Source organism: Capricornis sumatraensis, chromosome 8, assembly GCF_032405125.1.
Source record: "Capricornis sumatraensis isolate serow.1 chromosome 8, serow.2, whole genome shotgun sequence".
In the NCBI taxonomy this organism is placed as follows: Eukaryota; Metazoa; Chordata; class Mammalia; order Artiodactyla; family Bovidae; genus Capricornis; species Capricornis sumatraensis.
In genome coordinates this window covers 99,822,148-99,837,429 of record NC_091076.1, presented here as the reverse complement: position 1 = coordinate 99,837,429, position 15,282 = coordinate 99,822,148, and the positions used below count along the sequence as shown (strand labels likewise).

Genomic DNA, 15,282 nt, shown 5'->3' with positions numbered 1-15,282 from the left:
TGTTGTTACTCTTTTTCAGTGAGGTGGAATTCCATTTTATAACTTAACATGAAGCTGATAATTCTTATAGGGATCAGGATGAATTATTTCAGCAAATCTCATTTCTCTGTAGATAATACAGATACTCTGATGGTAGCATAAAAGGGGTTTCAGGGGGCAGTGATAAGAGAAATTAAAGGTCCATTTAAAATCTAACTTTTAATTTTTAGCACTATGTAAATAGTACATGATCATCACAGGAAAATCAGAAAGTAAAGAAAAGCAGGAAAAATATTGAAGTGAAATCTCTCGGCTACTGGTGTTGAGAGATGACACTTGTATTTTTTTTTTTCTTCAAGGTTCTCCTGATGCATGCATTGTGTGTATAGATTTAGGTTTTTGTATATTCTGCTGTGGAAAATATGGCCCTGAACTTGAATGACTTAACACAGCACACATTCATCATCTCACGGTTTCTGTGAATTAGGAAATCTGGCTGTGGCGTCACTGGGCCCTCTCTCTCAAGGTCTTTCCAGGCTGCGGGCTGAGCTCGCCTAGGACAGGTCTGCTTCCAAGCTCTCATGGTTGTTGGCAGGCGTCAGATCTTGAGGGTGTTGGCTGAGGGCTTCAGTGCTTTGCTGGCTGTTTGGCATGCAGCCGCCCCCCCCACAACAGTGGTGGCTTACTCTGTGAAAAAGCAGCAAGGGGCAGGGTCTGTAGCAAGGCAGAGGTCACATCATGGATGTGACATCCTACCTCCTGCCAAATTCTCTTGGTTAGAAGCAAGTCATTGTGTCCAGCCCACATGGGAGGGATTACACAGGGTGTGGGCACTGGAGGGCAGGATGCCTGCCACACTTAAACTAAGCTGCTCTGGGTGCCTGCTCTGCACCAGACATTCTTCTAAGAGGCTTTTGATACATTAACTCCTTTCATCCTGCTTAATGAGACAGTTCGCTGTTGTTTATCCTCATTTTACTGAGGAGGCAACATGTATAAAAATAAATGCCTTTGCCAGCTGTCTTTTCTCCTACATGGTGGATCCACATTTGAATCCAGGGGTTTGGCTGCCAGCCTGCTCCATGTGGCCCACATGTACACGGCCCCGGGTGTCCTGCTGCTCTGGGACCTGCTTTTCCCTGGAGCAGTTTGGTCTGAATGCCTCACGTCAGTAAGTAGACGTCTCCCTCAGAGTCGTTAAGGGAAAAGGTGCACCACTGTATCTTTATTTCTAAAATATTAATAGTCTTTTCTAGATGGGTGGTTTGTTTCTAGCTGAGTTTGGTTACCCTCTGGGTGCTTGTCTCCTAAGTGGGATTGCCCAAGGAGAGGCCCAGTTTCTAGAGATTTGTCCTTCAGAAGAAAGATCTTATAAGTATTTTATTTGGGAAGCGGTTGAGAATTGGAAGCCTCTTAGAGGTGTCAGAGTCACTGCGTTAAACTGCAGCCTTCCCGTGCTTGAGCCGGGCTTCCCGGCTCTTCTGAATGCCATGGTGCTGGCAGCCCTAGGCCTGTTCCATGCACACTCCGGGTAGCAACACACGTGCCTCATTTTTCAGCCACTTTTGCGAATGTACGTTTCAAGGAGTGTGGCCACACGCTGCGTGCGGATTGGGCTCTCCCCTGAGAGTGAGCACACGTGTGGCAGCTGCAGCCCTGAGCTCATGTTCATGAGTGGTTCGTGCAGCTTCAGAGTGTCTGGCCTCTGCCGCTGAGCCTGCACCCTGAGCAGTGTGGATCTGCTGAGTGAGGGCCCAGGCGGCCGAGCGGGTCCCTGATGTTTATATCACGTGTGTAATGATGCCTGTCCTTTTACCCTTCCCTGTAGTCTTACCTGGTCGTCAGTGACAAGGCCCGAGACGCAGCTGCTGTCCTCGTGTCCAAGTAAGTGCTTTCTGAGTCAATTTGCCATCTGTTACCTGTCTCTCTGTTGTCATCAGAGAGGGCACTTGGTTGCAAGTCCTGGGGAATCTTTGCTGTCCGAGGACTGTGCTGCTTTCCCTGAGGGAACCCAGCACTGGTAAAGGGAACCTGACCCTGATGTGGCCCCCGTCAGTGCTGGTTAGGGGCTCAGGGTTACCTGATGCCAGGTTAGTGGCTCGTGGGCCCATCAAGAGAGCGCAGATTTTGAACAAGTGTGGCAGTTTTATGGGGCCAGATCTCTCCTCCAGCAGGGTGTCAGTTAAAAGAGCCTTTGGAAGTCACTTAGAGAGCAGTCCACACTGGTTTGTGGAGATCATGGGCCGTGATTGCGTCATTGTGGCTGGGGATAAAAATCCCCAAACATCGCATGTTAACTAAAAACAGTCTGTGCCTGAAGCAGGCACAGATGGATTTTTCTGATGAGCTGAGTAAGACGACCCAGGCAGCAGGGCCTGAGAAGTCTCAAAAATAAAAAAAAGGTGCCAAAGATGGGTATGAAAACTGAGTAACTTGTTTCATGGAATATGAGAATGGAAGAAAGCAAATCTTTTGTATGATGTGATTTAAAGTATGTGTAGAGTGTAAACGAGTTAAACAATTTGACTTTTATCCCCTCTCCATGTTTATGAAAGTTGAAAACTGGCTGTAAGAGCTTTTGGATGTCTTGATTGTGGCAACACTTCAGAGTCACCTTGTCTTAGGTGTGTAGCCGTGATCTTGTGCAAGGTGGGAAGAGACATGCTTGATTTATGGGGCATTTAGGGACACTGAAGGAAGTATTTGTGGAAGTACTTGCTAAACCATTGGGCAGAGCCTGAATTCAAGAGGCTGATTTTAGGAGTGAAGAAGGAAGCATGTCTGATATACCTCCCCTGGGTGAGGAGAAAGTCAGCGACAGAGCTCTCTCATGGTTTTGACAAGGAATGAAAAAGCATGGGTTTCTTTCTAACTGTGAAAGTAATCATGTGTGTTTTGGAAGATTAAAAAGAAGTGCAGAATAAGACTCACATGTACTGTCATCCCCAGAGATGTAACTGCTGGGTCTTCTGTTCTCCACTGTTGGTGGGCGTGTTGATCCCTGGCACCGGCGCAGGGGAAATGCAGGTTTGTTCCAGGGGCCGGCAGGCTGGCCTAGCCCCATGCACGAGTAGACCTTTTGTTAGTAAAATTAGCACCGCTGTTGGACACGACTGAGCGACTTCACTTTCACTTTTCACTTGCATGCATTGGAGAAGGAAATGGCAACCCCCTCCAGTGTTCTTGCCTGGAGAATCCCAGGGACGGGGGAGCCTGGTGGGCTGCCGTCTGTGGGGTCGCACAGAGTTGGACACGACTGAAGCGACTTAGCAGCAGCAGCAGACACTCAACATGAAACTTCGTACCCTTTTGATTGGCTCTATTTTCTCCTTCCACGTTTGTTGAGATATAATTGATGTATGGCACTGTACAAGTTTAAGGCGTACAGCATGGAGATTTGACTTACATAAATCATAAAATGATTATTGCAGTAGGCTTAGTGATCAGGTATCATCTCATGTAGATACAAAAGTAAAGATACAGGAAAAAAGTTTTTTTTCCTGTGATGACTCTTTCTTTGTGATGACTTTGGATTTACTCTTTTTTTTTAATTGAATGAAAGATTTATCATATTCTGTAGTGCTTCCCAGTTTTCAGAAGTTTCACACACATAATTTCATATAATCTCATAATAACTCCTTTTTTCTCTATCCGTTATCGCCCCTCCCCCCCAGGTTTTACTCTCAACAACTTTCATATATGAATATATCAGTATTAATTATATTTATCATGTTGCATGTTACATCTCTAGTACTTATTCGTCTTATAGCGGGAAATTTTTACCTTTTTGACTGCTGTTCCCCAGTTCCCCTCCCTGACCCCTTTCTCTGGTAGCCATAGATTGTTTGATTTCTGATTGATTCTTAGGGATGAATTCCTAGAAGAGGAATGAACATTCTAGGGGTTTTAAATGCAGCTACTGGAAAGGTTGATCAAGTTGAAAGTCTCCTTTTCCCCAAATGTTTGCTAAATTTGTTAAATGAAGCATCATGTCTTTATTATCAGCAGTACTGATTTGGTAGCATTCTGCTGAGCTTGACCCGGTGGAGTACTGCACTGTGGGGCGAGGAGGGCTGAAACCCTAAATGCTTCTCCAGGTGTCCTCCAGAAAGGTGGTAGCCGGAGACCCCTGGTGGCCTGTGTGCTGCTGACTGGCTGCTCCTGCGCCATCTAGTGGTTGGGCGAGCTGGCGTTCGTAAGGCTGCGGCCGGGTTTTTATTTAGCGCGTTAAAAGAGCTCCAGCTGATTTAGCTAGGCTGTAGGTGCACACCCAGTTTCCTTTAGCCGTCGAAAGGGCAGATGACCTCAGGTCTAGAGCTGCTCTAGGTAACCTGCCTCACAGGTGGGCTCTGACTCACCTGTCTTTCTTTGATGAGCTGTTACAGTGAGACCCTGGCTATGAAGAGTGGTCATCTGTGGCCTTTGACCCACTGGCGTCTGTTTTTTGGAGTTCCGTGAGGGAGCTGCCTGTCTACCCTATCAGCTTTGAATGCTTCCCCTTACCATGTGTAGTTCATCTACAGCTGCATCAGTTTCCTTTCATTAACCAGAACCTTTAAACATGGGCTGCGCGTTCTGTAACTCTGTTACGTTGATGCCAAGACATTTGGATATGAGTGTTACTTTACAGAAACTTGTCAATGGAAAAATAGGCCTTTATTCTTCCTGATTGTACAGAAACTCATCAATGGAAAAATATGCCTTTATTCTTCCTGATTATATTAGTTTTAAAAAGCAGATGTTTTTATCTAACTATGAAATCAATGTATGCTCCATGTGGAAAAGTTGGAACATAGAAAATTAGGAAAACCCCGCCCATTTATAATCATAATACACAATACATGTGTTGTATTTTTTGGTTTATTTTTCTGTGTTGTCACTGTATGGAATTTGCATAGCACAATCTCATTGAATTAACACTTGTTTTTTCACTTAATTTCACATTACCACTGATTAAATGGCTCCTTTATATTCCACTGTTTTTACTCTTAACCAGCTACCTCACGTCTTCCTCTTATCAGTAGTGATGTACTGACTAGCTTTGGGTGTAAACCTATTTTGATATTTCGGATTATTTTCTTAGGATAGTCCCCTAGAGGCCGCCTTCTGAGTCACAGGACACAAGGACATTGTTGAATCTGTACACCAGTGACTCTTGGGAGCAAGATTTCAAAATCTCTGCCATCACAGGCAGCCTACAGCACAACCCTGTTCCCCCAGTTGCACTGTGCATTTGTTTTATTTATTACTAATGTTTAGATTGTATTTCACTGATCACTGGTGAGTTTCAACACATTAATCTTATTTCAGACATCTTACGTCCTGTGTTGTAATCCGATTTTTAATATCTGTGGGTTTCTTGGTGCTTTTTCTGTGCTAGTGTGCACTTTCTCTGTGAAGGCTGTTAGCTCAAGGAGGGTGTGATATTTTCTCCAGGTGGTTGGTAACCTTTTTTTTAAAATTATTGTTTATTTAAGGTTGTGCTGGGTCTGTGTTGCTGCATGGGCTTTCTCTAGCTGTCATGAGTGGGGACTACTCTCTCGTTGCCATGTGTGGGCTGCTTGTTGCAGCGGCGTCGCTTGTTGTGGCGTGCAGGCTTTCGGGTGCTTGGGCTTCAGTAGCTGCAGCACCTGGGCTCAGCAGTTGCGGCTCCCGGGCTCTGGAGCACAGGCTCGGTAGCTGTGGTGCACAGGCGTAGGTGCTCCGTGGCACGTGGGGTCTTGCTGTGCCAGGGATTGAACCCACTCCTGCACTGGCAGGCGGATTCTTTACCATTGAGCCCCCTGGGAATCCTGGATGGTAGCCTTTACTTCTTTGGACTGAAGTTTTTAATTCTAATGTCAACATGGTAGCTATTTTCTTTTATTTTTTACTTTTATGCTTAAAGGTTTACTGTCATAAGAGATTTTACAAAGAATCATATTTTTCTTATTTCCCCTTGCTATTCTTTGGAACTCTGCATTCCAAAGTGAAAGGCAAAGGAGAAAAGGAAAGATATGTCCTTCTGAATGCAGAGTTCCAAAGAATAGCAAGGAGAGATAAGAAGGCCTTCCTCAGTGATCAGTGCAAAGAAAGAGAGAAAAACAATAGAATGGGAAAGACTAGAGATCTCGTTAAGAAAATTAGAGATACCAAGGAAGCATTTCATGCAAAGGTGGGCACAATAAAGTACAGAAATGGTATGGACCTAACAGAAGCAAAAGATATTAAGAAGAGGTGGCAAGAATACACAGAAGAACTATACAAAAATGATCTTTATAACCCAGATAACCACAATGGTGTGATCACTCACCTAGAGCCAGACATTCTGGAATGCAAAGTCAAGTGGACCTTAGGAACTATCACTACGAACAAAGCTAGTGGAGGTGATGGAATTCCAGTTGAGCTATTTCAAATCCTAAAAGCTGATGCTGTGAAAGTGCTGCACTCAATATGCCAGCAAATTTGGAAAACTCAGCAGTGGCCACAGGACTGGAAAAGGGCAGTTTTCTTTCCGGTCCCAAAGAAAGGCAATGCCAAAGAATGCTCAAATTACCGCACAATTGCACTCATCTCACACGCTGGCAAAGTAATGCTCAAAATTCTCCAAGCCAGGCTTCAACAGTATATGAACCAAGAACTTCCAGATGTTCAAGTTGGACTTAGAAAAGGCAGAGGACATGTCAATGTATGGCAAAACCAATACAGTATTGTAAAGTAAAATAAAGTAAAAAAAAAAAAAAAAAAAGGCAGAGGAACCAGAGATCAAGTTGCCAACATCCGTTAGATCATAGAAAAATCAAAGAGTATTCCAGAAAAACATCTACTTCTGTTTCATTGACTAGGCTAAAGCCTTTGGCTGTGTGGATCACAACAAACTGTGGAAAATTCTTAAAAGAAATAGGAATACCAGATCATCTTACCTGCCTCCTGAGAAACCTGTCTGCGGGTCAAGAAGCGACAGAACCGGACATGGAGCAACAGACTGGTTCCAGATTGAGAAAGGAGTGCGTCAAGGCTGCATATTGTCATGCTCCTTACTTATATGCAGAGTACATCATGCAAAATGCCAGGCTGGATGAAGCTCAAGCTGAAATCAAGATTGCCAGGAGAAATATCAATAACCTGCAGTAATCAATATGCAGATGACACCACCCTTATGGCAGAAAGTGAAGAGGAACTAAAGAGCCTCTTGATGAAAGTGAAAGAGGAGAGTGAAAAAGCTGGCTTAAAACTCAGCATTCAGAGAACTAAGATCATGGCATCTGATGGGGAAACAGTGGAAACAGTGAGAGACTTTATTTTCTTGGGCTCCAAAATCACTGCAGATGGTGACTGTAGCCATGAAATTAAAAGACGCTTGCTTCTTGGAAGAAAACCTATGACAAACCTAGACAGCATGTTAAAAGTAGAGACATTGCTTTACCGACAACGGTCTGTCTAGTCAAAGCTATGGTTTTTCCTTTGAGTAGTCATGTATGGATGTGAGAGTTGGACCTTAAAGCAAGCTGAGCACCAAAGAATTGATGCTTTTGAACTGTGGTACTGGAGAAGACTCTTGAGAGTCCCTTGGACAGCAAGGAGATTAAACCAGTCAATCGTAAAGGAAATCAGTCCTGAATATTCATTGGAAGGACTGATGGTGAAGTTCCAATATTTTGGCCACCTGATGTGAAGAACTGACTCATTTGAAAAAAACCCCTGATGCTGGGAAAGGTTGAAGGCAGGAGAAGGCGCCGACAGGATGAGATGGTTGGATGGCATCACTGACTGGATGGACATGAGTTTGAGCAAGCTCAGGGAGCTGGTGATGGACAGGGAGGCCTGGCGTGCCGCAGTCCCTGGGGTCACAAAGAGTTGGACATGACTGAGCGAGTGGACTGACTGATATTTTTCTACCTTTTTATTGTTTCATACAGAATTATTAATCCATTTGGAATTTCTTTTGTTATAGGTTATATAACAGATTTTTTTCCCCTCTTGTAACTAAATTCATCATTTTACGAACATTTCACTTTTCCTTTGTTAATTTAAAAACACACAATAAGTTCTTACACAAAATAGGGTTATCACATCACCTGTGCTGTTTCACTCTCGGGCCAGGTGCCGTGTGGTAGCAGTACCGGTGAGCGGTGTGTCTGTCCCACCAGTGTTTTGCACGTTGTCCCCCTGGTAGGTCTGGTCCTGTTGTTAGAAGGTTTTGCTGCTCACTCTCTGGTGCTTACCTTTCTACAGAAGGAAAAGGCGGAGGGGCGGGTCTCTGAAAACACTCGCATGTGTTTTCTGGGCTCCACATTGACAGTGGATGTAAGTTGTGATGTAAGTTTTCCTAAAAAGTAAGGAAGCATAGGATTCAGAGATCTTTCAGTGTGTGCAGAAGGGTCTTTTTCTGGGCGTTACATCTGTGGTGTAGATGTTTTCCATTTTTGCTTATCTGTACTTTAGGACCTCTGCTGCCAACGTTACACTTTTGGTAAGAAAAAAAAAAATCTACTTGCTTAAATCTTTCAAAGGAGCCCTGGGTGTTTTACTGTGATTTGGCTACTTGCCTTGTATGATTTTGCCTAGGAGTGGAAGTCAGCCACCACAGGATGTGCACAGAACCTTGGGCTCCTGCTGACTCCGCAGGCAAGTGGGTGGAGGAAGCAGGGAGTGTGACCCTGAGTGGCCGGCGCCGTGACTTGTGTCTCTGAATAGGGCTTTGGGTCCCAGCCGGGCTGCCTGTTGGCCCTGTGGGCCACTCTGCCTGTACCCTTGCCTGTCCCGAGGGCTGCCCCACTGCAAATGCTGCGCCTGCCCACGTGGTGTGGTGCATGCCTGCTGGCGTGGTATGGTGCTTGGCGGCTGGCTGTTGTCTTCAGCCTGTGGGCTGATTGGAGGTCAGGCTGAGGATCAGATCACTATGGGTGTGGCCCTCATCCTATCCGCACCCTCCCCCTCATCAAAGGGCTTTAAACAGGGCCAGGGACATTGAGATGGGTATATATCACCAATTATCCATTTTAGATGATCCCCCTGAAGTGCAGATTTTGTGAAATTTTTGACTCCTTTTCCCAGACCCACCGAAACAAGACGTCTTGAGGGTATGGCATGTGAGTTTTCCTTGGTAACCAGCATCCTAAAGTTTGGTAAATCCTTGGTGACCGTGTCTCTGGGTGTGTGCCCTGTTGGGGGTGGCGGAAGACAGTAATGGCAGCTTTGTTTTTTTTGACCCAGAGACCTTCCACGTGGCTGCAGTATAATTCTAGCGCTGGGCGGTGGTGGCTGAGAGAAGAGGGGCCTGTTGGGGGTGGGTTGGGGGCTTCTGGTCAGGATGAGAGGGTCCTGCAGGGTGCAGAGGACGGTGCTGGGCTTGCCAAATGCTGCTCCTGGGGCGAGTGTGACCTGGCGTGTTTCCGTGGTATTGGTCCTCAGGTCACCTCCCTATGCTGTCCCTGGGCCTCCCATCCTCCCCTCAGCTCTTTCCTTCTTGTTTGCCTGCTTCCTGTGTTTCTGCCCCCAGACTGCAGGCTCCCTGGAGGACGGGGGCTCAGCCTCAGTCCTGGAGCCAGGGGACAGGCGTGTGCGCTGGTTGGAGAGGAGCGAAGGGGGCCCAGGCTTCAGTGTGGGAGCCTGAGGCTGGCTGCTGGCCCAGACCAGCGTGCAAGAGGGTGGGCAAGTGCCAGCACGTGGGGAGGGCTGTGCTGAGCACGCACCTGTGATGGGAACAGTGGGGCCGTGGACATGGCTGGCGCTCCACGTGGGGCTCTGCAGCAGCCAGAGAGGATGGGGAACGAGTCCTGAGGCAGGTGCGGAGTGGAGATCGCAGGTGGCAGTGCGGAGTCCCATAGGGAAGGGCTGCCGAGTTGGGCCATAGAGTGGCCGTTGCTGGGCTCGGGTGAAGGTGGGCCTGTGGTTCACGGGGCCTTGGGATGAGCAGGGGCTCGGGAGGCAGGAGCTGGGAGGGGAGGGACTGTGTGAGACTCCAGAGAGGTGGTGGTGGGAATCGCTACCCGAGGGCCAGGGTCTTCATTGGAGAGTGGTGGTAGGCCAGGAAAGGGTGGGCTCTTGTCAGCCGGGGCCAGGTTTGAGCTGTCACTACCTGTCTGTTCCCTTCCGGCAGGTTTGTCACGCGGCCTGACGTCAAGCAGAAGAAGATGGCGAGTTTCCTGGACTGGAGCCTGTGCACTTTGGCCCGCTCCTCCTTCCAGACCATCGAGGGGGTCATCGCCATGGACGGGACGCTGCAGGCCCTGGTAAAATGAACACTGCCCCAGTGGGGCTTCAGCAGTCTGTGGGGTTGTGGGAATGGCAGGGACAAGCCCTGTTTAATCCCTTGGTTTCATTGTGAAGTGGCTGGAACACAGGAGACATTGAATCCCGACACGATGATCAACTCGAGTTCTTTCCTCTGCTGCTTTGCTCTGGGCCCTGGGACGTTGACGATCGACTTTCTGCCCAGGTGAAGGGGATGGACTGGTGATGCTGTGTGTCGCCGCCAGGGGGCACTGGTGCCTACAGAGCAGAGCAAGGGCCAGTGGGCAGGCAGGGGAGTGTCCTCCCCGGGCTTCCTGCTGCTTAGACATGTTACAGAGGAAAATGGTTAGAACCAGCGTGAAGGGAACAAGCCAGGTGATTTGGAATTTGTTCTTGTTCAGATGCTCTGGGTGTTCGCACCACGTGCAGACCGGACCCGCACCCTTTGCTGGCTGCCGCCTTTGCTTGTCTGGTGGTACTTTTTCTAGTGTAGACGGGGAGGAAAGGTTAGTTTAAATTCTTCAGGGGAGGGGATGCTGCCACACCTGAAGCTCTGGGGTCATGGCTCACTTTCCTGGGCCCTGTGGTCCTTGCAGTGGGTGACTTTGTCCTAGTCTCTGAAGCTGGAGGGCCCAGGGCCCGCTTAGAGGAGAGCAGGGTGTTTTGGGCTGTGTTTAAACGGGGGCATTTGTGCCGTGACTCAGTGTGATGTCATCTTCTTGGGTGTCCTCCCATCTTCTCTCTTTGGCGGTGGCAGGTTCTGACGGGGTGTAGGAGGCGAGAGGGCCTGGGGAAAGTGGGGCTGATGGCGTGATGGCCTGGGGCAGAGGGTCAGGAGGGGGGAGAAGCAGAGGACAGCACTCTGCCCTGCCTCTTCCGCCCCGAGAATGTTCTCTCAGCTGTGTCTTTTCATTCACAATATCTTCAGGAAGGACTGTCATTTAAATGATGAGACTGTCTCGACATTTAAAAAAAAACACCACCAAGAACCTTGAAAAATAAAACCTATCCTGAATTCCTGTAGTCTGTTGAGGTGATGTCTGTTTTTTCATGTGTCCTTTTATTCTGTAAATAAATGTAATATGTTATTACAATGGTTTTTAATAAGTTGGGATATAATTTGCATAGTACACCCTTTAAAGTTCAGTGATTATTTTGTACATGCACAAGATACAACTGTCACCATTGTGTAATTCCAGAATACTCTGATCACCCCAAAAGGAAACCCCACACACATGAGCAGCACCTCCTCATCCGTTGCCCCCAGCACCCCCAGTTCCTGGCAGCTAGTGACCTACTTTCTGTCTCTCTAGCTTTGCTTGTCGAGGACGTTTCGTACAAGTGCAGTCGTGTACAGTGTGACCTTTTGAATCTGGCTTCTTTGGCATCGTGTTCCCGCAGGACTTCCACGTTGTAGCCTGTCAGTGCTTCCTTCCTTAATACTCCATTGTAGTTACTCAGAATTCTGAGATACTCTGAATAACGCTGATCTGAAAACTCCTGTGTAAGATTTTGTTTGAGCATATGTTTTCCGCTTCCTTGTACAATAGTAGCAGTAGATTTTTTTTTTAAGTGTAACAATTTATACTTCCTGTGTTTCTGAGGTCTTCTAGAAACTTTTTATGGCAGACCCACCTGTCATATTGACGAAACATGGGTATCAGCTTGTGGCTGCAGGCAACTCTCGTTCCAGCCACCTGTGTGGGGAGGTGCTTCAGGAGGACTCTGCTTTGTTGGGGGTCGGTGCTGGGGGAGGCTGGCCGAGAACGGTGCTGAGCGTGGAGCAGAGGGGAGGGAGTGGTCCTAGTCACCAGGCTCTCGCTGCAGGGTTCCTGGGTGGGCGTGTGCAGCGCATCGAGTCCTGGTGAAGAATGGGGTGAATAGGGCTGAGATGGTTTATTTGAAGGTTTGAGTGTAAGTGGATTCTTAGTTTTTTGGGGTGAGTCACATTGAGAAGTCTTAGGTCATAGAGAAACAAGGGTCTGGTGAACGCCGCTGAGCCTGTCAGTCCACTTGGGCCTGCAGGGTAGACCCGTCTGGACATGGGTGCCGCTTCCTGACTCACTTTTGTCCTGCTTTAGACCTCTTCCGCCTAGTCTGGAATCTGTGTCCTTGATAGGCTCCTGGGGTCTCCTGGCAGCACCCCCTGGCCTGGAAGCCACCCCTCCTGAGGCCGTTGCTGCATCCAGGTCAGGGCACCTGGGCTGTGGGTGCCTTCTCTGCAGGGCTGGAGCCAGCGGTGACCACCCCCCGGGGCCTGCAGCTGGCGGGGCCTCTGTGGCCCTCGCTCAGAATTGGTGGCGGTGGGCTTTTGTGCTCAGGCCACCAGCAAGCAGTCCTGTGGCCTCCTCCAACTCAAGCCCTCGGGATGCTGGGGCCTCTTGGCTTGAGAAGGTCATGGGGTCACTTCCTGCCCAGTTTCTGCTGTGGCTGGGCCCAGAGGTCCGTCCTTTCTTTTTCTTTTTTTTTTTTTTTTGAACATTTTTGATCCTCTCACTGCTTGTTTCTAGGTTGTTTCCAAGTTCTGCTCCTTCTTCCCGCGTGGGGCACAGGTGTTGGCGAGCCCGCTGCCGCCCTCCTGCCCCTTCACTGGCCTCAAGTGGGGAAGGGGTTTATGCCGGGAGGCCTCCCCGTTTTACACTCAGGAGGAGTGAAGGCCTGTTGTGTCTTCCTCCTGAGGAGTAAAGTGATTTTCTCAAAGCCTTAGCAAAGTTGAACCTTGCGTCCCTGCCCCCGTGTTGGCCCAGAGGAGAAAGCCCTGCAGGCTGAGGTGCTTTGGCAGCCACGCCCTGGTGCTCTCTGGGGAGATGTGCCCTCGGCGAGGGTATTGCCTGCTTCGAGAGTTCTGCCAGGGGAGGTGGCCCTGCTGTGCTCCCCGGGGCAGGCCCGTCTCTTCTGCAGCCTCAGAAGCCCGGTGGTTCCTCTGGAGAAAAAAAAAAAAAAGCCCTAGGGTCTCCCTGGAATCATGTGCCTTCTTTCCTTTCCTTTCTTTTGAAGGAGAAATCTGGTCTAATTGCTGCTGCTGCCGCCGCCTGCCCGGGCAGGAGGAAGCAGTGTTGGTGCTGAGCTCTCCCGGGCAGGAGCAGTTTCGCCATGAGCTCGTCAGACCTGAACGGGGAGGCTCGGCGTCCGCTGTGCATGACGAAACCTGCAGGTGTGCTGCGCTTCAGGATTCCATCTGCCTCCTTTGATGCACTTGGCTTCACTCTATCCACCTGCTCATTAGTGTGGGTTAGGCGAAACAGGTGGACTCGTAACAAGTACCGTCGAAACTGGGGCTTGATTTTTATTTCCCTAGAAGCATATTCCTCTTGCAGCAGTGATTTTTTTTTTTTTTTTAACTCTTGTGGGAGGGAAATAAGTATCCGGCGGCTTCATGTCATTGGAAGGCCCCTTAATTCTATCTCTTTGAAACATTCTTTGGTTTAGGCCCTCCTTAAGCATTAGGATTAGTGGAAATCTAGGAAATTCAAGGAAAGGAAACACAGTATTAAAAATGGAGGCTGGAGGCCATTTGGACTTGCTGCACTCTGCTCGCACCGGCAGCTGTGCCCTCCTCACCCTGGCCCTGCAGGTTCACAGACCGACGGGTGGCTCTCTGTGTGCCCTGCCCTGCCACTCCGTGACCCCCACTCTGGCACTGGACAGGGGTGCTCTGTCCTCTTTGCCAGCGTCTGGGGTGTGTCCCCCCTTCACAGTGAGGCTTCTTCTGTCCGTTCTATCACTGTCAGAAGTACACCTTGTTAAAGGGTGAAACAGTCACAGACAACATGAAAAGCCAGGGAGGTGAAGAGAAGGCGCTGGCCCACTCAGAACCTTTCTCATGAGGGTGTGATGCCTGTCCGTCCAGGGTTCTTTGGAAACAGCACCCAGTGGTTTCATTTAAGGTGTTTGGCCAGAGGACAGACGAACCTGCTTGGGATTTTAGTCACAGCACTTGCCTGGAGCAAGGTTCTGGGTGGAGGGACGTGGGGTAAGAACCCTTTGAACGTGGCCGTTTTCAGGGTGTGCACGTCTGTGAAAGGTTCCTGTGCTGTCGTCAGATTCAGCAGAAATAAGGCACCTTCAGTTTCCCCCTGTGTCTGAGACGTGGAGCAGCCAACTCCGAGGCCGCTTTCATCTCACGTGACTCATTGTTTTCTGCGCGGCGGGCGGCCCAGTGCACGGGTTTTGTTAGAACATGCACGGTGTGAGGCTGGCCTCCGTTTCCCGGCGGCCTGGTTTGTACACCTGCTGTGTGGTGGGGTGACGTGTCCTGCAGGACAGGTGCGCCCTCGCCGGCGGCCCAGCTTGGGCCCACGCTTGCAAGGGAAGGGACTCGGCCATCGCCGCGCCCCCCCCGACACTTGAATGAGAGACAGACACAGAGCTCTGTGCCCTGTGGGAGACAGACGCAGACTGTCTGGCCAATGTCCCTCCACCCATGTGGCGGTGCCCCGCCTCGAAGCCCCCACCGACCCGGCTGCCTGGCCACCCTCCCCTGCCCTCCAGCGCGCTGTCTGTGCCTGAGTCTCCCTGACCTTCGTCCCTGGTTTCTGTCCTCGCTCCCAGAGCTCCGGCTCTGCTCACCTCTGGTGCTTCAGGCTCCACAGCTCAAGGCAGTGTCTGCCATGCTGTGGCTTTGCCCTTCTCCTGCCCGAGTTCTGAGTGTGGCCCCATAGCAGAGGAGGGTGCTGGCCGGCGCTGTCTGTGCCCCCCTGGCCAGGTCCAGTGCCGAGCCCCACGGCAGGGACGTGGTGCGAGGTGTCTCCCTGGCCCAGCCCTCCTTTACTCCATGCTGGCTGCCCCCGCCGCCTCCCCCCAGCCTCCACCCAGGTCCTCGCCTCAAGCGTGGGTGTCTGCCCGCTGCTGCCCGCCCTCCACTCGGCGGCCTGCCCCGTCTTGAGGGTCCTTCTGGGCAGGGGCGCTGCCTCTGGGTGTTCTGCGTCCCATGCTCGTTTCTGCTGCCCACGTGGCCTGCCCCGTCAAAGCCCTTCGGTTCAGTAGGCTCAGCTCTGCCCGTCTGGTCCCAGGTGAGGCTCTTCTCCCCTTTCTCCTCGTGTCTCCCTCCTGCACATAGTCCTGTCTTCCTGCTGGGCTCAGCTCCCG

At 49.8% G+C, this 15,282-nt stretch overlaps 1 protein-coding gene across 1 annotated transcript in view; it reads left to right on the top strand.

Moving 5' to 3' along the window:
* The window catches only part of TBCD (tubulin folding cofactor D), a 139,918-nt gene that overhangs the window by 10,766 nt on the left and 113,870 nt on the right, over window positions 1–15,282 (top strand). Inside the window, exons 6-7 of the mRNA XM_068977499.1 lie at window positions 1,808–1,863; window positions 10,061–10,193. Of these exons, the coding sequence (XP_068833600.1) occupies window positions 1,808–1,863; window positions 10,061–10,193 (189 nt within the window). The remainder of the gene's footprint in view (window positions 1–1,807; window positions 1,864–10,060; window positions 10,194–15,282) is intronic.